The sequence below is a fragment of the Squalius cephalus genome (genome assembly GCF_949319135.1).
Source record: "Squalius cephalus genome assembly, chromosome: 18".
NCBI classification, from domain to species: Eukaryota; Metazoa; Chordata; class Actinopteri; order Cypriniformes; family Leuciscidae; genus Squalius; species Squalius cephalus.
Genome location: NC_137139.1, coordinates 10779580 through 10803155, shown reverse-complemented (window position 1 = coordinate 10803155; position 23576 = coordinate 10779580). Strand labels below are relative to the sequence as shown.

Below are 23576 nucleotides of genomic sequence, written 5' to 3'. Positions count from 1 at the left end.
AAATCGAACGGCTTGATTTCAGAGGGGGTCAAACATATAAGGTGATTTAAAAAAAAAAACACTGGATGGATTTTTATCATTTTATGATGGTTGTGTACAGGCACTGCTAACACACATTTCAGTACAATCAACTTGTAAAAGTGCATGTACCATTATATGACCCCTTTAAAGGGATAGTTCACTTTGAAATTAAATTTTGGTATGTTTTAGCTTACCTCAAAGGCATCCAAGATGTAGGTGTCTTTGTTTCCGCAGTAGTTTCAATTTTGATATTTTTAAGTCAAACTGTTCTTGTCTGTCAGTCATATAATGCAGGTCTATGGTCACTATCTGAAAGAGCATGCACAGAGAAGTCCAAATGAAACAATTCCCCATCGTAAGTACACATTGATGGCCTAAGACACGAAACGAGCGGTTTGTGTGAGAAAACAAACAGTATTTATATCGTTTTTACCTCTTATACACAGCCACGTCCAAGTGATCTGAGGGCGCGCGCGCTTCCTGGTGTGTGACGTGTGTGCGCGTTCTGGCTTAGTCTGCGCAAGCGCCGGAAAGTGTACAAGAGGTAAAAACGATATAAATACTGTTCGTTTTCTCACACAAACAGCTCGTTTCGTGTCTTAGGCCATCAATGTGTACTTACGATGGGGAATTGTTTAATTTGGACTTCTCTGTGCATGCTCTTTCAGATAGTGACCATAGACCTGCATTATATGACTGACAGACAAGAACGGTTTGACCTAAAAATATCAAAATTGAAACTTCTGCGGAAACAAAGACACCTACATCTTGGATGCCCTTGAGGTAAGCTAAAACATACCAAAATTTAATTTCAAAGTGAACTATCCCTTTAAGCCTTGTCTGTGTAACCAGGGGTAAATGTCATATAACTTAATGGTCCTAATATAGGTCATTTTCTTTATGCAAAATCGATTTCTTGACAGGCTTTGGGAGATTCACCCAGTTACGTAAGTGTTCTTGTAATGTTTGCTCTGGTTAACTATACTTGTGCATTTGTCTGCAGTGAAATATATCACAAGTTGACATAGACATCAGTTTGTTATTCATCGTAGCTTCTTTTCCAATTGCGTGATAAGGTCAGCAGACACACTGATCACATTGAAGAATACTGATGTAGATAAATATGAGAGACTTTGCATTTTAAAACAACTGGAAGTTTTGGTTTGTTGCTAAAAACCAGTTACCGGTCAGAGCTGTAGGGTGCTTTCACACTAGCACTTTTGGTGCGCACCTGCGTTCGATTGAGGCCAGAGGTCAGTTCGCTTGGATGATGTGAGCCTGCAAACTGTACCCGAGTCCACTTAAAAAGGGTGCTTCATGTGTTCATGGTTCATGTGAAGTTCCCCCTTATGTGACTCTACTGGGGGTGATTTATTTTTTTATTTATTTTTATCTATTTATTTTGAGGGGGAGGTCATATTTTTAAACACATTTTTAATTTTTCAATGATCTCACTCAAATGTTTGGTCACTCAGTGTATTTGTATTTATTTTTGTATTTTATACAATTGATACAATTATGTGTTGAATCGTATCGTTTTGAAAGATACTTACAGAAATTTGGAAGTGTACAACTGGGGCGCAAGATGGTGCTATTGGCTCATATGCATTGCTCAACGGCCTACACCCGGTGGAAGGAAGTTTGATTTCAAGTTTTGTGTTTAATTTATTTATTTTAACTAAAAATGAAATGGGAGAAATGAAGTGCAGTCAGGTTCAATTTTGTTATACACCAAATCTCAGGCCAACAGGTTTTCACTCTTTTTAGGGAATCAATCACTCATTCTGATTATGGTTTTGACTTCTAATTACGGCTAGATTCATGCCTACACGTTGTTTGGTTCACTGTGTTAATGTTGTAAGCACTTAAGATGCATGTTGCGGGGTGAATGTCTGTCAGATGAAAGGTGATGATCGTGTGTGTCTGTGCTGACTGTAATTTTGATGCGTTGATGAAGACCTCAACACATTATTTAAGGCTGTTGCGTTCATTAGACCATTGATGTAATCAAATAAGTTATATAGTTTCGGTAACACTTTATTTACAGTGTCCTTGTTACACGTTTCATGCATTTAATATAGTAATAACTATAAATTATGCATAATTTCTTGTAACTGACCCTAATCCTAAACCTAACCCTATAGTAAGTACATGTTGTTAGTTATCATTACACAGTACTTAAATATAATTGCATTGTAACAAGGACTCCTTTAATAGTGTATCCGTAGTTTCTCTAGAGAGAGAGAGAGAGAGAGAGAGAAAATCATGCTCAATACCCACAATCCCATGTCATTTATACTAACATTATATCAGCAATCATTGACAAACTCATATACATTGACCACTTGCTGTAACACAGTGAAACCTTGTAAAAGAAAAGTGAATAACTGTCCAATCTGCCATTCATGCGCTGTGAGTGCTCTAACAGATGCGCTGTCTATTGAAAATGAGAAAACCGCTGTGGGACGGAGGGATGTCAGACATAACTGATGACTCGTCTTCCTCCTGATGGATTCTGGATGAGACTGGAATGAGAAAACTTCAAATAGCTTATCTTTAAATCAAAAATACTCCCCTGTTGCTGAAGGAGCCAAACTGGCGTTATCTCCGGGATCAAAGCATTCCCACTCTCCTCGTTCCCAGACTGTTTTTTTTTTGTTTTTTTTTGACAGCCATTCAAGTGTTGGTGCGTCTACAAAAGGGTTTATTTCTGGAAACATGGTCACTGAGGTGCCAGATCCACCTGGATGTCACCTTTATATTTAAATCCCATTAACAGTATTAAAGGGTTCCTCAATTGTGCCAATGTCAAGACTCAAACATTGTTCTCCCAAAATAGCATTTGAACAAAAGTTGGTTTTCTCCCTGCAGAGACAGAGGCATTCCCTCTCTATTCCATGGAGACGTCGGCCGTCCCAAAGAGTAAGATCCTCCACCCGTCCCTCTGTCTTCTGTGCACCTCTGCTGTTCCTCTGCTCTTTACTGCTGCTCGCAAGCATTACGACGGATTCTGCAGAACAAACCTTTATTAATGGATGTAGCAAAGTTAAATGGAGGTGTTCGCATTTTGTAAATGAATGATTCTTTACTCATCCTCATGATGTTCCAGTGTTGTTAAAGTTAAAGGGATAGTTCACCCAAAAATGAATATTCTGTCATCATTTACTCACCCTCATGTTGTTCCCAAACCTGTGTGACTTACTTCCTTCTGTGGAACATTAAAGAGCATATTCTGTAGCGTTTTGGTAACCAAACATTACATTTGCATTTTTTTTATTTTATTTTTTTTATTAAAAAAAAAAATTATCATTTGACTTCCATTATATATATTTTTTAAACATATGGTGTAAGTCAATGATCACCGAAACTGTGTAGTTACCAACATTTTTTTTAAATATGCTCTCTAGAAGAAAGTCAGTCATACAGGTTTGGAACGGCGTGAGGGTAAGTAAATTATGACAGAATTTTAATTTTTGGGATATTCATTATCACTTTAACTAAAATGATTACAAATGATTTAAATTATGCTGAAATAAAATACAAAAGTTAGATTGAAAAATAAATGTATTATGAATGTTGACTTGGCAACTAGCTAAAATAAGTTAAAATATTGAAATAGCTAAAATGTTAATAAAAATAAATAAAAGCAATTAGAAATAAAAAAAACCTAATAAAAATGACAAAACCGCATAACAAGAATACTTTAAGACTTAAAATATAAGAACTATAAACTATATCAAAATATTAATACATACTATATAAATAATACTAAAATAGCACTGATGTTCCATACCAATATTACTTTTTCTTCTATGTAACATAAAAGGAGATATTTTTCAGAATGTTTATGTTGTTCTTTTACATTCAATTAATGCAGATGTACGACAAAAAAAAAAAGTTGCTAATGTGATTCGTTGGAGGTATTCCAAGTCTTCTTAAGTAATATAGGCCTAATAGTTTTGCATGAGAAAGAGACCAAAGTTTGAAGTCAAAAGTTCAATTGCACATACTGTATGCTGTCATGCATGGAAGAGAGCAGCATTAAAATTCTTCAAACTATCTTCTTTCTTTGTTCCACACGAGAAAGTCAGTCATATAGGTTTGGAACAACTTGAGGATGAGTAAATCAGGACAGAATTTTAATGTATTTTTTTTTATCTATTCCTTTAAATGTGTAACTGTCACTAGACGTTTGGAAACCTAGTCTTCTCGAGACCTCTCTGGGCCAGCTTGTCTTGGCAGCGGTGGCAGGATTCAAGCTCTCTCTCCCCTCTTCGGTCTACTGCTCTCTTGTTGACCTCACTACTTTTGATAAGCTATTGCTCGGCAGCTTTGCTGTCACTGTTTTCTTTTACTAACTCCTATTTTTTTTTTTTTTTTTTACAATTCTGCCAGTGTTTAATATCAGTCACACAGACAATTAAAAGAATTTGTGCGTCATTTGTAAATGCCTCGTCACCTCCTCCTCTGTTGTCTTTTTATTACATAACTCCACTGCTGTACTGAAGTTATGAGCTGCTTCCACACTTCTGTAGATTCATAAACTGCTAAGGACAGAGATCTTAATCTCTGACTCGGATACGACCTGTTTTTGAAGTCATCGAATTCTTTTCACGATTGAATGGTTTATCATATTGAAATGACGATCAGACTATGCTGATGTAATCAGTGTTTTTCCGTTACTGCAGCGTTCTGTCAATCACTGAAGGGTGTGCACGTCATGATCAATGATTGCCGATTCCAATGAGATCCGAGAGAAGAGTCGCTTGACTTTGCTAACTTCCAGAATAATCAAATACACGACAGAACTACTTTTACCCTTATGACTTTTCAGACGGTTTCTTATAGTCAGACATTTAAGAAGTTTGACTAGTGATTGATGATTGTGAATATATGAAATGACGTGTTGTCCCCTTGATCTCCTGCATGTTTTTGAGTTTACCTGGATGTCTTGGTGTTTACTTTGAGTATTTGGACTGTGGATTGTCTTCCATGTGTAACCGGGGGTGAGTGACATACCCTCAGTTCACTTGTGACTCTGTTGGTCAGGGCTGGTGTAACCAGATGTTTCTCTGTCCAACATTAAGTCACTTCTTATTTGCCTTGTGCATGATCTTTATAACCTTGGGATGATAGATGGTGTGTTTCTCAGTCGGTATTGTCGCTGTTTACTGCTTCATCTGCTCTGCTGGGAAATCATTAATGCAAAGTAACATAAATTACAGCTGCTTTTTTCCAAATTGCGCTATGGTTAGTGTCTTCATGTGGTTGTCTCATTGTGTTTTTTTTCTCTTACAGATTGAGAAGATCATGACTTTGATTGGTGCCGGCATTGACTTCTCCAAAGACCAGGATTGCTCCGCCACAGGTATGTGATGGCGTTACCCTTTCAACTGTGTCTAAACACTGTTGCCCTGTTTCATTATTCAGCTGAGAGAGTTTCTGGCATAATGCACAATGCATTGTATTTTTAATTTATTGTGTTTTAATTGAGAGGGGAGATGTTTTTTCAATCACTGCTCATTGTAGCCAAAGTTAGCTGGCGGGTTTGGTCTCCTGATGTTAACTGAGCATCAAGTGTCTTTGGAGATTGTATGTTTGAATGAGGATCTGCCTTCGGATCACCTCTCCTATGAAATGAGACCTGACTGAGCAGACCAGCAATGAAACACAATAACCTCTTGATGGGCAAGAGGAGGACGAAGGCCAAGTCCAGAAGAGTTACATTAGTGAACAAAGGATATGGGGTTGGCTGGCCCTTTAAATGGAGAATGAGAAATCCCAGTGTGCCGTTGAAGGACGAGGGGACACTTGAGAGTTAAATCAATGGGCGCTGAGATGCTTGACGATTCAGCCTTGTTGTGATGCATGACCTTGTTCTGTATGGAGGCAGTTTATTGACCTTCCTCTGGAATTAACCAAACTACAGCAATCGAGACTGTCACGCTTGCTGTACCACTCGGTCCTGTAAGCACGGTTTGGCAACTCCTGCAAAAACGGACGGGGAAGATTCTGTTCTTAAGTTTAAGCCTTGAATAAATCACCATCCTCACATCAGTTTATCTTAAAGCCTGTAGACACTGTTTCAAGTGGTTTGTGTCTCTGCAAGGGGCCTTTGTATTCCAACTGGGTTCATTGGCCCATATAACTAGCTAGAGGACCAGTCCTTCCACTGTCCTTTTGTCACATGGCACTGGCACTGACCTCATTTCCTGTTTCCTGCGGGCATCCTACTTGGACATGATTCCTGATTTTTAATTTTATTACTGGTGCTTACTAAAGCCAGCATTTATTACTTTTGCACGTCCTTGACAATATGAATTTGAACAAACCCATAACCAAAGTAAGACTTTAAAGTGTTGCTTGTCCTGCACTTTTTGATACCTCAAATCATGCAGTTTATTGAGTTGTGCTATTACCTTTTTAAGAAATCAGACTTCAGATTTTTGGATAAGCAATAAAATGGACAAATAAATCTAGGGACCAGAATATCATAGTGAGTGGGCTCTTTTGACTAGGCTAGAAAGCCACCACCTAGATACCTCCAAGAACAATCTTGGTTCTCTTGTACCATTTTAGATGGTAACAATACTTTTTTTTGTTGTTGTTTTTTTTAACTAAAGTGAACTTCTTTGACTTTGACTTGGCCCACCTTTCCTAATACCAAGCACCTGTCACATCAAGAATACCATATTTCATTTACAAACTCCTGCAACAGAATTTTTTACAGAGTTTTTTATTTTGTTTCTGTCTATGTGGATAAAGGTGCTAAAATATTAACATGCATGTGTGTCAGGGGAATTAGAAGAAGAACTGCCCTGCAGCTTGGCAATAATCTCAGATCTACACCCTCCAGCCTAGAAGCTCTGCATATGCCTCTGTGTTTGTGCTTTGCTTTCTGTGTAAGCACTATTTATCATTGCACCTTGTTTCTTTCTTTGTCTTTTGAATCAATGCCTCTAATATTGTTACCGTAGTCGACTACACTGGCAAAAGAGGAATGGTCTTGGTCAGGTCAATGGATGGGACAAAGGTTCGATGAGTCCTTAGACAATGGACAGCAGGCCCGCAGTTTCTTTGAGGGGAAGAGCGAGTGAGGCAGGGAGGGGAGGAGACAGGGAGAGGGAGGGGAGAGCAGGAGTGAGGGAGAGAAAGGAGGAGACGGAGCAGGAGTGTTGCAGAGCAGAATTGACAGTGTCCGGTTGAACAAGGAGACCGCACCTTCTGTGCCGAAGGGATTACTGCTGCATTTCTTACAACATCCAGACTCGTCTGCACCGCTCGCCCTGCAAAGTGTGTCAAGTTTGAGCGTCATTCTGTGGAGCAGGGTTGACAAACATCCCACTGACCTTGCATTTCTAATTGAGCAGCTGCCGTGATGTCTCAAGGAACTAGAGGGATATCTAGACGTCTGCAACATACTCGGAGGATTGACTGATGGTGTGGGAAGTGCACCCACTTTCTCTGTTTGGACTTCTATGATTCTGGGAAGACTTTGTTGTGTTGGAAAAGCGAGTCTTGTACTTTTGCGGTTGGGAGTCTCTGATTAAGTTGAATAACTCTGGCAGATACTAGTTCTCATTGGATCATTGGTTTTCTGTTCACTTTTTCTTTTAATTCCTCTTTGATTAGACCGACTTCTTCAAGTCTAGGTTTATTAGTGAGGCATGTGTTTGGTGCCCTCTTTTCCGTCAGCTGCTTCTTCTGCAACTAAATTTAATCATAGGCAGGCATATTTGTTGTAGAATATAGATGATATCAAGAATTTTATCTGAGCAAAGAGTTGTGATAGCTTTTTTTTTCTCTCTGCCTACCAAACACCAGTGCTTGATCTCATGTACCTTTGATCCTAAGAACCACAGAGTGACTTTGTACAATGCAAGTCATGCAGTCCTGCCTGACTTTTAAGTACCAATATCATAGAGATTGGATTAGCAGTTAATTTGCATGAGGATGAAGAGCGCAGTATGCACAATTTAAGAGTTTCCAGGCTCATAGCAATTTTTAGTCACTCTTAGGAGATCAGGAGATTGTGACATTTTGAGAGTTATTAGTAAGAGTCACTCTGCATGGGATTGGTAGACATTGTTTGGACATAATTAGAGTTGCACGGACAGCACGTCTGCTTGTTTTAGTTAAAGGTGGGACGTTTGTTTTGTGCACCTACCTCCACGTGGACACGCCAGGAGGGAAAGTTTTTCCTGATCCCCTGCTGTGCTCTTCCTCATTAAACAGCTCAGTCCATTACTGTGTGCGAAGGTGGATCTGCAAGCTTGCATTTTCAGGAACTAGCTTTGCCGGGATTCTAAAGAAATTGGTTTTATTACAATGTTGTTTCTATGGATGCACATCGTCTTCTCTCACTGTTTGGATTGTGAAATCAAACCTTTGATTCATAGGCTGATTTCGGACTCAAATGGAAACTTCGATAATTGCTGGTCTTGGCCCCCAGCTGTTTTCTGTGTGCATATTTCATAGCAACTTGTTACAACTTCTTAAATATAAATTGGAAGGTAATGTGGAGTCTAAGTCTGTGATCAACCTCAGCGTTGGGCCCATCTTCATCCCAAATTCGGAAACACGAACTTCATTCTTAGCAAGCGTGGTTCGCCCCTGCTGTGGGAGCGACCACACCTCTCAGCCGGGATCCTGTCGCCTCTGCCTTCTTGGTGTTTGTGCTCTCGGCACTGCTGGCCGAGGATGATGTGGCAGTGCCACGTCTCTTCCTCCGAGTGCCGATGCTATCGCCTCAACGGTTTCTCGCTGCTCAAGCGCCTTCCTCTGTCCGCAGGTGGATCCGGGAGGCTACTGGAGCAGTCGGTCGGCGATTGGTTGGAGCATATAGGCCTTCCACAGTATGAGAGCAAGCTTCTGCTCAACGGCTTCGATGACCTGCGGTTCATGGTGAGTAACGCATGCCTTGTTTGTATTTTTTAAAAAGCATCTCACTTTTATTGCTACTGTGTCTTTAAGACTTCTCCATGTGAATGTACTCTGTTCTGATTGTCTAAACTGTTTACATGTGAAAACAACTTTACATTTTACTTTGCCATTTGGATTTGCCATTGGTATCTTTCCATGCCATTAAGAAAACCTTCACATCTTTACAAAATGCTTGTCATCAAAGAGTTTATATTTTTGTATGGCAGTTTTGATAGTCTGGTGGTTATGGATCTGGGCTAGTAACTCTGATGTTGCAGAGTAATCACCTTCAAGCACACTCCCAGAAAAAGAGAGGTTTTTCTTGTACCCTGAATAAATAAGTGTTTAGAAGTGTGCTGCCGTAGCAGAGTGGACCTGCAGCCAAGCACACTTCTGTAACAGCAGCGGGACAGTCAGCATTCGCTTTAAACTGGGAGGTCAAATGAACGGGGAGGGTTCTTTGATTTAACATGATTTACTATAGGAAAAATAGGCACTTATTCAAGGCGGATGCCCCAGTCTTTATCCAGGGCCTGAATGATCAATCATTAACAACCTAATTAGGACATTGTTGCGAGATTGGACGCTAAGTGGAATTTCTATGTAGACAGAGCTCCGTTACGTCCAATAACTGCAGACTGTAGACAATAAAGGTTTGTAAAACACTAGCCTCTGGAAAATAGGTTTTTATAAGCCCAATTTATAAAGAGTACTTTAAGTGGTGTTTGCTAAGGCTTAAATTATCATCACCAAGAACTATACCTCAAATCATGCATTTTTTTTAAACTGGGGTGAGCCATTCTAAATCTGGGTGCACAGACGCTGCACGTTTTTTTAATAGTCCTTTACGATTGTTGCTTGAGATATATATATATATATATATATATATATATATATATATATATATATATATATATATATATATATAATTTTTATTTTATTTTTTTAATAGCGATAATATCACTTCACCACGGCAGGATTAGAGGAATATTCTAGGATTCCCAAAATTTGTCTCAGACAGCCAAATCGTGATCTTTTGACTTGGGCTTCCAGACCATGCTAGCAACATGTTGGAGATCACACAACATTTTCTCACTCAGAAAGTGTATATATATAGTTGGAATTCGTAACACTCTGTTTTGGCTGTTGATTCACATTTTTGAGGATTCATGTATAGTGACACGGCCCACAAACATGTTCTTCGCCAGATTGAGAAGCCCATACGATGCTGTATTAAAGAACCTGGACTCCTCATAAGGGGCTGTGTTGTTTTTACCATGTGAGGTAATGAGGATTGATGGTGATGCGGTTGAAAGCCTCAGCTGGCCGAGGGAGGCGATGTGCGTGTTGTAAATCAAAGATAGAGACGGGCCCCTGGACGCCCTCTGTTCTACTCTGAGAGCCACCTCATTGCAGAAGTAATGAAGGTTTTATGGCCAAGCTGGTCAGCTGTGTGTGTGTGTGTGTGTGTGTGTGTGTGTGTGTGTGTGTGTGTGTGTGTGTGTGTGTGTGTCTTGATGCATCGGGCCATCTCTGTAGCTCCTTCATAACATCATGCTAGGTGTTGCATAGATAGAAAGGTTGGAGAGGTTAAATTCCATTAATGTTCTCTGTTAGCTATTAATGACACTGAACTGATGCACAAATGAGGGTAGTCACCAGTCAAATAAAAAATAGTTATACAATTAACAACAATTATACTTCTCACACAAGTAAACAAAATTCACCATTTATAATTTTCATTTAAACAGTTGGTATCATTTTTCACATACTGTTCAATATACGGTACCATTCAGAAGTTTGTTTTGCACAATAAAAAAAATATATATACTTTTTTATTTAGCAATGGCATATTGAATTCAGTCAATGTTACAAAAGTCAAAAACATGCTGTTTCTTTTTTACTTTCAGCAAAGAATCCTAAAAAAATTGTTTGTCACAGTTTACACAGAAATATTAAGCAGTAAACCTGTTTTCAACATTGATAATAATCAGAAATGTTTCTTGAGCATCAAATCATCATATAAGAATGATTTCTGCCATCACAGGATTAAATTACATTTTAAAATGTATTCTAATAGGAAACATATTTTAAAGATTTGGTAATATTTCACTGTATTTGCTCAAATAAATGCAGCAGTGGTAAGCAAGAGACGTTTGAACGGTAGCATATATGCAGTCTCAGCCCATAATGCTGTGCTCAAAGTCAGTGGCGTGGCATGATGCGGTCACATAATCACATAATGCGTTCTTTGAATGTGAGTGTTCAGCACAGCTGAAGTCCACAATAACACAGATACAGGAGGCTAGTCTCTCTGCTGTGTTCAGATTGCCTTGCCTGAATGCATTTGTGGACTTGTGCTGATTTATATATGCAGGATTAATAAATCTTAGCTGGACCGTACAGCTATACTCTCTTACATACTTAACTCTAAATGTCACAGTGGAGACGAGTAAGAAATGAATTCGGCTTGGATTTGTTTATATGCTGGTCTGTACCTCATCATACTGTAGCCTAGACACTTTGAGCTTCTTAAGGAAAAACGCTCAATTTTGTCTCCATACATTGAAACTGCAGAAAGGTCATTTTTAACTCTGAGCTGATTGGAAAGAGGCAGGCGTTTTCACATGACTATTTTAACAGCTCAGCGGGTTTAGCATCTTCAGCTTTCGATGTGTTTAATATCTGCTGAACGCTTTGAACATCACTGTAAAGCTCCATCTCGTTTTTGTCTTTTTTTGGAGATGAACACTTCATCTTCCTCTGCTCACGCTCTGTTTTTCATGGCAGAGTGTAGGATTGATGATCCATTCTCTCTAAGATAATACTGGTGCAGAACACTTGGGCTTTTTATACATGGATAAACACTTTTTTTTTTGTTTTGTTTTTGTAGCATTTCCTTTCCTCTCTCTTCTCTTTCATCTTAGTTTACCAGAGTTCTCCTCACTATATTTAAAGGGGGGGTACAATGGTGTTTCATGTATTCAGAGTTGTTTACAGTGTTAAAGAGATAGATTCTCATGCTAAACATGGGCAAAGTTTTAAAAAAATATTTTGGACGAATAACGGAGAATTTCTATGCTGAAAATCTTACTTCCGGGTTGGTACAAGTTTCGGCTGGTTTTTTTTAGATCGTGGATCTAATGACGTAGATCAGAGTGCAACTCCTTATATGAGCATTTCTCTCGGAAAAGCGCGCCCGCGCGCACGTCGACTAGAGGAGAGCGAGACCGCGCACATCAACAGGAAATCATCGGCAGCGCTGCATAGGATTTGTTCAAGAATGTCTCCAAAAAAGTGTGTATTTGGATGTGAGGGAAAGCTTACCGTGTTCAGTTTTCCAAAGAACCCAGTGTTACAGGAACAGTGGATGCAGTTTGTTTTTCCGGGGCAGCAACGGAGTGTAGGAAGTGCGGTTGTGTGTTCTGGTCGTTTCAGTGACGAATGTTTTATTAACAAGGCTCAGGTCGACGCTGGATTTGCAAATCGTTTGCTATTAAAACGTGGAGCGGTCCCAGTGATAAAAGACCCCATTCATGTAAGTACAACTGGATCAGATTTCTGTCTTTTGCTGGAAATCAAGCACTACCGCTTGACTCTATAGCTCCGCCTCCAGGACCTCGGCTTTTTCCGGAGAGAATCGGAAAGCTGTATTTTTCTTTTCTAAATATAATAAAACTAAACACTTTTTTGAGATATTAAGGATGCACTACTACTCTATAGGTACTCAAGATTAACATGAGATTAGGTGAAACTGTGCATGTTATGTACCCTTTAAACAGAACAGGGGCTCCAGACAGCAACTAAATTGGATTGAAAGAAAAAAGAAATTCAGAAATAATTTATAATTGAGAGTACGTTTACACGACAACGATATGCTTAAAACGGAGAAGTTTTTCCTTTGATTTTTCCACGTACATACGACACCATTGTCAGAACGATCCCCATTCACACGGATCCGTGAAAACGTCTAAGAGCGCTGTATTCTGCTGCCAGACCATTAGATGGCGATGAAACACTATAGACTGAACACGTAATACGCATGTGCATAACGTCATCGTCTTCAGAGATTCACGTTTTTGTTGTTTACACGGAGACTGTTTTCAAAAACTTGCACTTTAAAAATCATTTTTCAAAACTTTGAGTTTTCAGGCGCCCAAAACGCTGTTGTCATGTAAACGAACGCATAAAAAGTTTTATGTTTTTAGTTGAAAACGGTGTTGTGTAAACTGCCCCTTAGTCACCATTAACAACAGTCTGGATAATCGTATGTACATCAATATATGGTTTTATCAGATAGTTGGACGTTTATGATATTTAATTACTTTCAGCGTGTCTACACCGTACGCGACCGCTATAACTAGAAGCTGTCTACACTGGACCCGACCGCTATACGCGACCGCTATAACTAGAAGCTGTCTACACTGGACGCGATCGCTACAACTAGAAGCTGTCTACACTGGACGCGACCGCTATATGCGACCGCTATAACTAGAAGCTGTCTACACTGGACGCGACCGCTATATGCGACCGCTGTAACTAGAAGCTGTCTACACCATACGTGACCGCTATAACTAGAAGCTGTCTACACTGGACCCGACCGCTATACGCGACCGCTATAACTAGAAGCTGTCTACACCGTACGTGACCGCTATATGCGACCGCTATAACTAGAAGCTGTCTACACCGTACGTGACCGCTATAACTAGAAGCTGTCTACACTGGACCCGACCGCTATACGCGACCGCTATAACTAGAAGCTGTCTACACCATACGTGACCGCTATACGTGACCGCTATAACTAGAAGCTGTCTACACCATACGCGACCGCTATACGTGACCGCTATAACTAGAAGCTGTCTACACCATACGTGACCGCTATACGTGACCGCTATAACTAGAAGCTGTCTACACCATACGTGACCGCTATACGTGACCGCTATAACTAGAAGCTGTCTACACCATACGCGACCGCTATACGCGACTGCTATAACTAGAAGCTGTCTACACTGGACGCGATCGCTATAACTAGAAGCTGTCTACACCATACGCGACCGCTATAACTAGAAGCTGTCTACACCATACGTGACCGCTATACGTGACCGCTATAACTAGAAGCTGTCTACACCATACGTGACCGCTATACGTGACCGCTATAACTAGAAGCTGTCTACACCATACGTGACCGCTATACGTGACCGCTATAACTAGAAGCTGTCTACACCATACGTGACCGCTATACGTGACCGCTATAACTAGAAGCTGTCTACACCATACGCGACCGCTATACGCGACTGCTATAACTAGAAGCTGTCTACACTGGACGCGATCGCTATAACTAGAAGCTGTCTACACTGGACCCGACCGCTATACGCGACCGCTATAACTAGAAGCTGTCTACACTGGACCCGACCGCTATACGCGACTGCTATAACTAGAAGCTGTCTACACTGGACGCGATCGCTATAACTAGAAGCTGTCTACACCATACGCGACCGCTATAACTAGAAGCTGTCTACACCATACGCGACCGCTATAACTAGAAGCTGTCTACACTGGACACGATCGCTATAACTAGAAGCTGTCTACACCATACGCGACCGCTATACGTGACCGCTATAACTAGAAGCTGTCTACACCATACGCGATCGCTATAACTAGAAGCTGTCTACACCATACGCGACCGCTATACGTGACCGCTATAACTAGAAGCTGTCTACACCATACGTGACCGCTATAACTAGAAGCTGTCTACACTGGACGCGATCGCTATAACTAGAAGCTGTCTACACCATACGCGACCGCTATACGTGACCGCTATAACTAGAAGCTGTCTACACCATACGTGACCGCTATACGTGACCGCTATAACTAGAAGCTGTCTACACCATACGCGACCGCTATACGTGACCGCTATAACTAGAAGCTGTCTACACCATACGTGACCGCTATACGTGACCGCTATAACTAGAAGCTGTCTACACCATACGTGACCGCTATACGTGACCGCTATAACTAGAAGCTGTCTACACCATACGCGACCGCTATACGCGACTGCTATAACTAGAAGCTGTCTACACTGGACGCGATCGCTATAACTAGAAGCTGTCTACACCATACGCGACCGCTATAACTAGAAGCTGTCTACACCATACGTGACCGCTATACGTGACCGCTATAACTAGAAGCTGTCTACACCATACGTGACCGCTATACGTGACCGCTATAACTAGAAGCTGTCTACACCATACGTGACCGCTATACGTGACCGCTATAACTAGAAGCTGTCTACACCATACGCGACCGCTATACGCGACTGCTATAACTAGAAGCTGTCTACACTGGACGCGATCGCTATAACTAGAAGCTGTCTACACTGGACCCGACCGCTATACGCGACCGCTATAACTAGAAGCTGTCTACACTGGACCCGACCGCTATACGCGACTGCTATAACTAGAAGCTGTCTACACTGGACGCGATCGCTATAACTAGAAGCTGTCTACACCATACGCGACCGCTATAACTAGAAGCTGTCTACACCATACGCGACCGCTATAACTAGAAGCTGTCTACACTGGACACGATCGCTATAACTAGAAGCTGTCTACACCATACGCGACCGCTATACGTGATCGCTATAACTAGAAGCTGTCTACACCATACGCGATCGCTATAACTAGAAGCTGTCTACACCATACGCGACCGCTATACGTGACCGCTATAACTAGAAGCTGTCTACACCATACGTGACCGCTATAACTAGAAGCTGTCTACACTGGACGCGATCGCTATAACTAGAAGCTGTCTACACCATACGCGACCGCTATACGTGACCGCTATAACTAGAAGCTGTCTACACCATACGCGACCGCTATACGCGACTGCTATAACTAGAAGCTGTCTACACCATACGCGACCGCTATAACTAGAAGCTGTCTACACCAGTGGTTTTCAAACCCTGGGTCGCGACCCTCGGGTGGGTCGCGAGACTTAAAAAATGGGTCGCCAGGATGATTTACGGAAAATATAATTAAATTAAAAAACAAAATTTGTTTTCATAAAATCATAGTCTATAGGCCTATATAAAAGAAACACGCGCAATATGGCTATTTAAAGAATTAATAGATTAATACAACGAAAGAAAAAACTGGCAGCATGCTGCTGAGTTTGGTTCATTTCTGTGAGGCGCTGCGCCTCACAAACCAGTTGACGGAAAGGAAACCGAGACGGCAGTTTGTTTGTTTTCTTTATTTTACAAAAGCACAATGTTGTGTTTTATTGCGAGTGTACACAAATATAAATAAATACTTTGCAGTTTCGAATGATGTCCTGAACAAAATAACGGAGTATATTTATATGATTCCATCATGCCGGTGGCGCCTCACATGCACACAACATATTCCAGCATTGCAATCTTGACATCGCAGCCGGTTCATTATCAAAATAAAATAGTCAACCTCACATAAAAATTACACTGCTCTGTTTAAATAGTCAATAGCCTACAATTCGTGCCATTCAGCGTAAGCACCGCTCCACTGTGATGTTTCCAAGCACATTTTTGCGCATGTGAAGAGGGTGATTTTCTGAAGAGGGATCGATATTGGAACGTGAGTGAAGTACAAAGAAGCCCACGAGCGTAATTTCCTATGGGGACAGGGGGGACATGTCCTCCCCACTTTTCAAAATTCAAAATCCCGTTTGCTATTTGTTTATAGCTGGTGTGCACGCGATGTTCCCGGACACGCGCGCATCGACATAGGCTCGGTCCTGCTCCTCCGTGGTATCGCGTTTGCGGCACAGGCGATGAAACGCCAGAAACAACAACAGGTGACTAAGCTATCGTTATATGATCCCGCTCTTATTCATGCAAATGCTTTTTCATGCGCGACAAGACAAAAGAGAACGCGCTGTCAGTGAATGTCCTCCTGACACACACACACACACACACACACGACCCACAGATAGACGCGCGCCATGTATCAAGTTCTCTTTCGCGCTAGAACGAACAGCACACATGTATGCCAAAATGTCCGCTTTTGTCGAGTATCCTCACAAGAACAGTCTTAAATGACTTAAATAAAATCTTAAATGAAAGTAAATAGTAGTGAGAGAATTGGATGCGTCGTGAGATCGTCAGCTGTGGCTGGTCCTAAAGTGGCAGCAGCTAATTCTCTGAGAAAATTACTAACTGCTCTTGACTAAAGAATGCTTGTAGCTTTAATAAGGATTTATCTATATTTAGTTTATAATTTATGCAGTGCAGAATGTTTTGATAACCTTATTCAATTTCTGTATATTTCATACCTGTTTGACAGGAAAGGCACAGGTAAATATGACATTTATAATGGGTTTATGTAAGGTTTGTTTGAAGTTCACTTAAATTAAAAGTTTTTATATTTTTTGAAGCCTAATAAATATTTAAAATTTGGGGGGATAATCATTTTAATTTTTTCTTAGAAGCCTATAATAAATAATAGTTTAGCATCCAAATAAATCGCGAATATGGAAAAAAAAATTATTCGAATGAGAGTTACGTGAGCCCAACGCCGCTTACTTTCACTTTCGCTTTAAATTATTTCGCTTTGGCTTGTTTATATATATTTTTTTCATTCTTGTTCTGTTCTGAATATCATTAAATTTAAAGGATTTGTTGTGGAATATTTTTAGTGAATTTTTTAAGCATACAGCAAACGATAGCAGGCTATTAATTGGTTAAAATTCTTACAATGGTTAATGGTTAATCGGTTAATTAGCATCCCTGTAGCTTTAGCTAGATCAAAAGAGTGCAGAATCAACTTTGCGTTACGATCGCGTCATGGATAAGCCACTGCACGTGCATCATCAAAAGCGGTTGTTAACAAAAGGCTTAAGAATAGGCCTATATAGGCCTATGGGTCGCGTCAATTAAAAAAAAAAAAAAAAAAGGGTCACTCTTGAAAAAGTTTGAAAACCACTGGTCTACACCATACGCGACCGCTATAACTAGAAGCTCTCTACACCATACGCGACCGCTATACGTGACCGCTATAACTAGAAGCTGTCTACACCATACGCGACCGCTATAACTAGAAGCTGTCTACACCATACGCGACCGCTATAACTAGAAGCTGTCTACACCATACGCGACCGCTATAACTAGAAGCTGTCTACACCATACGCGACCGCTATAACTAGAAGCTGTCTACACCATACGCGACCGCTATACGCGACTGCTATAACTAGAAGCTGTCTACACTGGACGCGATCGCTATAACTAGAAGCTGTCTACACATACGCGACCGCTGTAACTAGAAGCTGTCTACACTGGACGCGACCGCTATATGCGACCGCTATAACTAGAAGCTGTCTACACCATACGCGACCGCTATAACTAGAAGCTGTCTACACTGGACCCGACCGCTATACGCGACCGCTATAACTAGAAGCTGTCTACACCATACGCGACCGCTATACGCGACTGCTATAACTAGAAGCTGTCTACACTGGACGCGATCGCTATAACTAGAAGCTGTCTACACCATACGCGACCGCTATAACTAGAAGCTGTCTACACCATACGCGACCGCTATAACTAGAAGCTGTCTACACCATACGCGACCACTATAACTAGAAGCTGTCTACACCATACGCGACCGCTATACGTGACCGCTATAACTAGAAGCTGTCTACACCATACGCGATCGCTATAACTAGAAGCTGTCTACACCATACGCGACTGCTATAACTAGAAGCTGTCTACACTGGACGCGATCGCTATAACTAGAAGCTGTCTACACCATACGCGACCGCTATAACTAGAAGCTGTCTACACCATACGCGACCGCTATAACTAGAAGCTGTCTACACCATACGCGACCGCTATAACTAGAAGCTGTCTACACCATACGCGACCGCTATACGCGACTGCTATAACTAGAAGCTGTCTACACCATACGCGACCGCTATACGTGACTGCTATAACTAGAAGCTGTCTACACTGGACGCGATCGCTATAACTAGAAGCTGTCTACACATACGCGACCGCTGTAACTAGAAGCTGTCTACACTGGACGCGACCGCTATATGCGACCGCTATAACTAGAAGCTGTCTACACCATACGCGACCGCTATAACTAGAAGCTGTCTACACTGGACCCGACCGCTATACGCGACCGCTATAACTAGAAGCTCTCTACCCCGTACGCGACCGCTATACGCGACCGCTATAACTAGAAGCTGTCTACACATACGCGACCGCTATAACTAGAAGCTGTCTACCCCGTACGCGACCGCTATACGCGACCGCTATAACTAGAAGCTGTCTACCCCGTACGCGACCGCTATACGCGACCGCTATAACTAGAAGCTGTCTACACCGTACGCGACCGCTATAACTAGAAGCTGTCTACACCGTACGCGACCGCTATAACTAGAAGCTGTCTACACCGTACGCGACCGCTATAACTAGAAGCTGTCTACACCATACGCGACCGCTATAACTAGAAGCTGTCTACACCGTACGCGACCGCTATAACTAGAAGCTGTCTACACTGGACGCGACCGCTATATGCGACCACTATAACTAGAAGCTGTCTACACTGGACGCGACCGCTATAACTAGAAGCTGTCTACACCGTACGCGACCGCTATAACTAGAAGCTGTCTACACTGGACGCGACCGCTATATGCGACCGCTATAACTAGAAGCTGTCTACCCCGTACGCGACCGCTATAACTAGAAGCTGTCTACACCGTACGCGACCGCTATACGCGACCTCTATAACTAGAAGCTGTCTACACTGGACGCTGTTTTACTGTATTTATCATCAAATAAATGCAGTCTTAGTGAGCAGAAGACACTTTATAAAAACCATTAAAAAAAAAATCTTACCAAACCCAAACTTTTGAAAGGTAGTTTAAGTGCCATATAGCTATTTACGCATCTATTTACTCTACAGTTAAAATACTTCTTTGAAATTTGCCTAATGACCTGATGCGAGGAATTGTTACTCAGCGTTTTGCGAATGTGGTGAACACGCATTGGAAGATGGGATGTGATTTGTAAAAGCATTCACATCTCTTCTTTAACTAGTGTGGTTTCATGCATATTAAAGAACTTCTGAAAGTCAGAGCTGGAGTAACACACATGCGATACTAGATAGAGGCCAAAACATTGTTCTTACTTTCCCAACTAATTCCAAATGCATTGGAGACGGAGTGCAGGAGAACGAATCAAAGCTCTCGCTTTCATTCGGACACCTGGGGTGAGTTCGTCTTACGTCTTTCCAGAAGTGCATTACCACCCGCATCCATCTCCATTCCTTCTTCCCATCCTGTCCTCCTCTCTGCACTCCACTTCTCCATAATTCACCCCAAAGAAGCCCATCGCCTTTGATCTCGCCGGAGATATTTGATCAATAATTAAAATGAGCTTGTCTGCCGTGTATTTAGGTCTTGCATTAAGAAACTGTCTCCGATTTGACTTTAATATGTTGCTATTTTTACTTACTGAGTATTAAAACGCATGTAAAAATGAAGGAAAATCTGAGGACACAAAGTGGATTTCGTGAGGTGCATTATGGGAAATGTAATTTTGCGATGTCTGAAGTGATGGGTAGATGCGTGATATCCAGTTAAGCAGGTTAATTAAGTGTGTTCATTACATCCATTAGTTTCCTCGGAGCGATCTAAAGCGCTGTACTCCGCTGTTTGTGTCTTACCTGTGAGAACGGTGTGATCTGTTCAGTGTTATTGGAAAGAGGTTTAAATAATTGAGATGTGTCTCCTCAATATTGCTCAGCCTTTTGGGAATATACAGTCTGAACTACATCAGTATTTTCACATACAAAAAGGTTAGTCAATCAGAGACGTCTTACATTTGGTTTAGAAGAGAAAGTGGGAAAATAGACACACACCAAAAAAAACGTATTTAAAAAAATAAATAAAATGCTGCAAAAGCCTGAAATGTGGTCCGTTTTGGGCCGGAGGATGTTAGCATTCTCCTTGCCACTGTCCCCATGTGCAGCCAGCTTACAAAGTCATCAAGGCACTTGCGTTTGCAGAGAGAGGTGAGAAGTGGAATTAGCTTCACGTTTGGGTCAGTGAATAGCACTTCAGAATGACCGGCCACAGAAAAGAGCTGGCATCACGATCAGATATCAACACCAGTACCAGGTCTGTGTGTGTGTGTGTGTGTGTGTGTGTGTGTGTGTGTGCGCGCAGCATCGATTTCAAATAAATGCTGTTCTTCTAAACTTTCTTTTCAAAGAATCCTGAATGAAATCTATCAGTTTCCACAAAAATATGAAGCCGCACGACTGTTCTCAACATTGATATTAAGAAATGTTGGTTACACTTTATTTTAAGGTGATGTAGTTTCATTGTACTTACTCCAATAAGTACTGAGTATTATTAATTAACTACACGTACTTACTATAGAGTTATGGTTTTAGGGTTAGTTACTTGTAATTATGCATAATTTACTGTTTTTAGTATAGTAAGTACATGTAGTAACGTGTAACTACGTCACCTTAAAATAAAATGTGACTGAAATGTTTTTAAGCAGCAAATCATCATATTAGAATGATTTCTGAAGGATCATGTGACACTGAAGACTGGAGTAATGATGCTGAAAATTCAGCTTTGATCACAGGAATAAATTACATTTTAATATATATTCACATACAGTAGAAAACTGTTCTTTAAATTGTAATATATTTCACATTTTTTCATTATTTTTGATTAAATACAGCCTAGATCATCTTAAGAGACTTTAAATCTTTAAAAGATCCCTTAAAACTTAACTTTTGACACAAAAGAAGTTTATTTGTGCAAATATACAGTCAAACCAAAATTTATTCAGACACCTTCAGCATTTCTCTCATTATCACAGTTTATTCACTATAGTTTAGAAAATGGTAATGAACTATGACAATAACTCAGTTATTAAATCAGTTGATATTTCACTGGTTTTGTCCGTCCTTCTATTAGACTGTCTCACAGATGAATTAGGTTGAATATCTGTCAGCTGTAAAATTTAACTACACAATTAGATAATACCAATTAAAGTGAACCAATTGCCAAGCAATGCTTCATTTGTGCAGTCTGTGGTGTAAAAAGTTCGCATTAGCAATTAAAGAAAAAACACTTCAGCAAAACATGGACAGGTCAAAGTTTCTGAATAATTTTAGGTCCCAAATTTGTATAAATTTTACTGATAGTCCACTGTATGAATAATTTTTGGGTCTAATATGTCACAGTTTACTTTATTGTGCTATCCTCACTTACATAAATTAACTATAGTGTCCTGCACCGACTAGTAAAAAAATATAAAAAAATTATATCTGGTGTCTGAATAATTTTTGGTTTGACTATGTATGTGTATGTATATGTATATGTGTATGTGTATGTGTATGTATATGTATATGTGTGATTGTGTGTATATATATGTGTGTGTGTGTGTATGTGTGTGTGTATGTATGTATGTATATCATTCCTATCATTATTTATGGTAGTCTATTGGTTTACATTAATCTATCATATACAATGTAATAGCACTTTATTTTTCAAACAACCACCAAACTATCAGTATCAGTACATTTTGTTTTTAATAACTGAATGTTTGCCTCACAACTCTTGTATCAGTACGACGACCATATTAAAAATGTGTGAGTGACCTTTGCTGGACGTGGATTCACCCGCGTCACGCCTGTTGATTTATGATTGACAGAAGTGCAGGAGCTCTGAACCAGCCAGCGTCTGATTGGTGCTTCTGAAAAAGGCGTCTCTTGATGTCATTGACATGATTGCTAGTGTGCAGAATGATTACAAATGCTTCTGTAGTCATAAAGCATCTGCGTCGTTCCTCAAAGTTAATTCAGGTTCCTCTGCATTAGAGAGATTTCCTCTGAGGTTTTCCACAACAGATTTCGTTTGATTTCTCATGCACTGCTGCTGGAATTGAGCTGTTGTTTGGTGGACTTCCCTGATTCTCTCCTCTGCCATCATGAGGAATCTCTCCACAACTGGAATCAAAGTTTTATTCTCAGATGTCTTTGTGAAATTGGATAGTTCTAAAAAGACATTACTTTGCAAAGTTCGCAAAGTCTACAAAGTCTCTAGAGCCGTGAGTCATACAGGTACAAGCTTTCATTAGTGCTGTTTGCAAAGGAGAACCACTGTTATATACTGGGGGTTTGGGATTTAAATGCAAAGTATACAAAAGTTTGCCTCGTCCTTCATTGTTTGTGGTACAGACATGAACGATACCTACAGTCTTTTTGTTGTTTGTTCTGAGTTTTTGTTTGTGTTGTGTTTGTTCTGAGTTTTTTTTTTGTGGTTTGTTTTTTATTGTTTGTGTTTTGCTTTTTGTTGTTGGTATTTTATTGGTTTTTTTGGTGTTTTTGATTTGTCTTTTTGTGTTTTATTTGGGTGGGGTTGTTTGTTTTTTTTTGTTTATTTGTTTTGTGGTTTGCTTTTTCTTGTTTTTGTTATTGGTTTGCATTTTGCTTTTTGTTTTTTAGTGTTTTATTGGGGTTTTTTTGTGTTTGGAGTTTTGATTTGTCTTGTGTTTTTGGATGGGGTTGTTTGGTTCTGTTTTGTTTGTTTGGAGTTTTGTTTTTTGGTCTGCTTTTCATTGTTCGTGTTATTGG

The 23576-nt window shown here is 40.4% G+C and overlaps 1 protein-coding gene across 17 annotated transcripts in view; it reads left to right on the top strand.

The window, feature by feature from the left end:
* LOC307145432 (ankyrin repeat and SAM domain-containing protein 1A) overlaps positions 1–23576 on the top strand; it is a gene marked incomplete at its 3' end in the record, with an annotated part of 130209 nt that overhangs the window by 75981 nt on the left and 30652 nt on the right. For 11 of the 17 annotated variants that reach the window (XM_079848553.1, XM_079848559.1, XM_079848554.1 and 8 more), the window contains 3 exons: positions 2893–2943; positions 5320–5389; positions 8813–8925. In XM_079848553.1, coding sequence (XP_079704679.1) covers positions 2893–2943; positions 5320–5389; positions 8813–8925 — 234 coding nt within the window. The remainder of the gene's footprint in view (positions 1–2892; positions 2944–5319; positions 5390–8812; positions 8926–23576) is intronic. The other 6 variants (XM_079848555.1, XM_079848560.1, XM_079848558.1 and 3 more) reach the window with 1 other exon arrangement.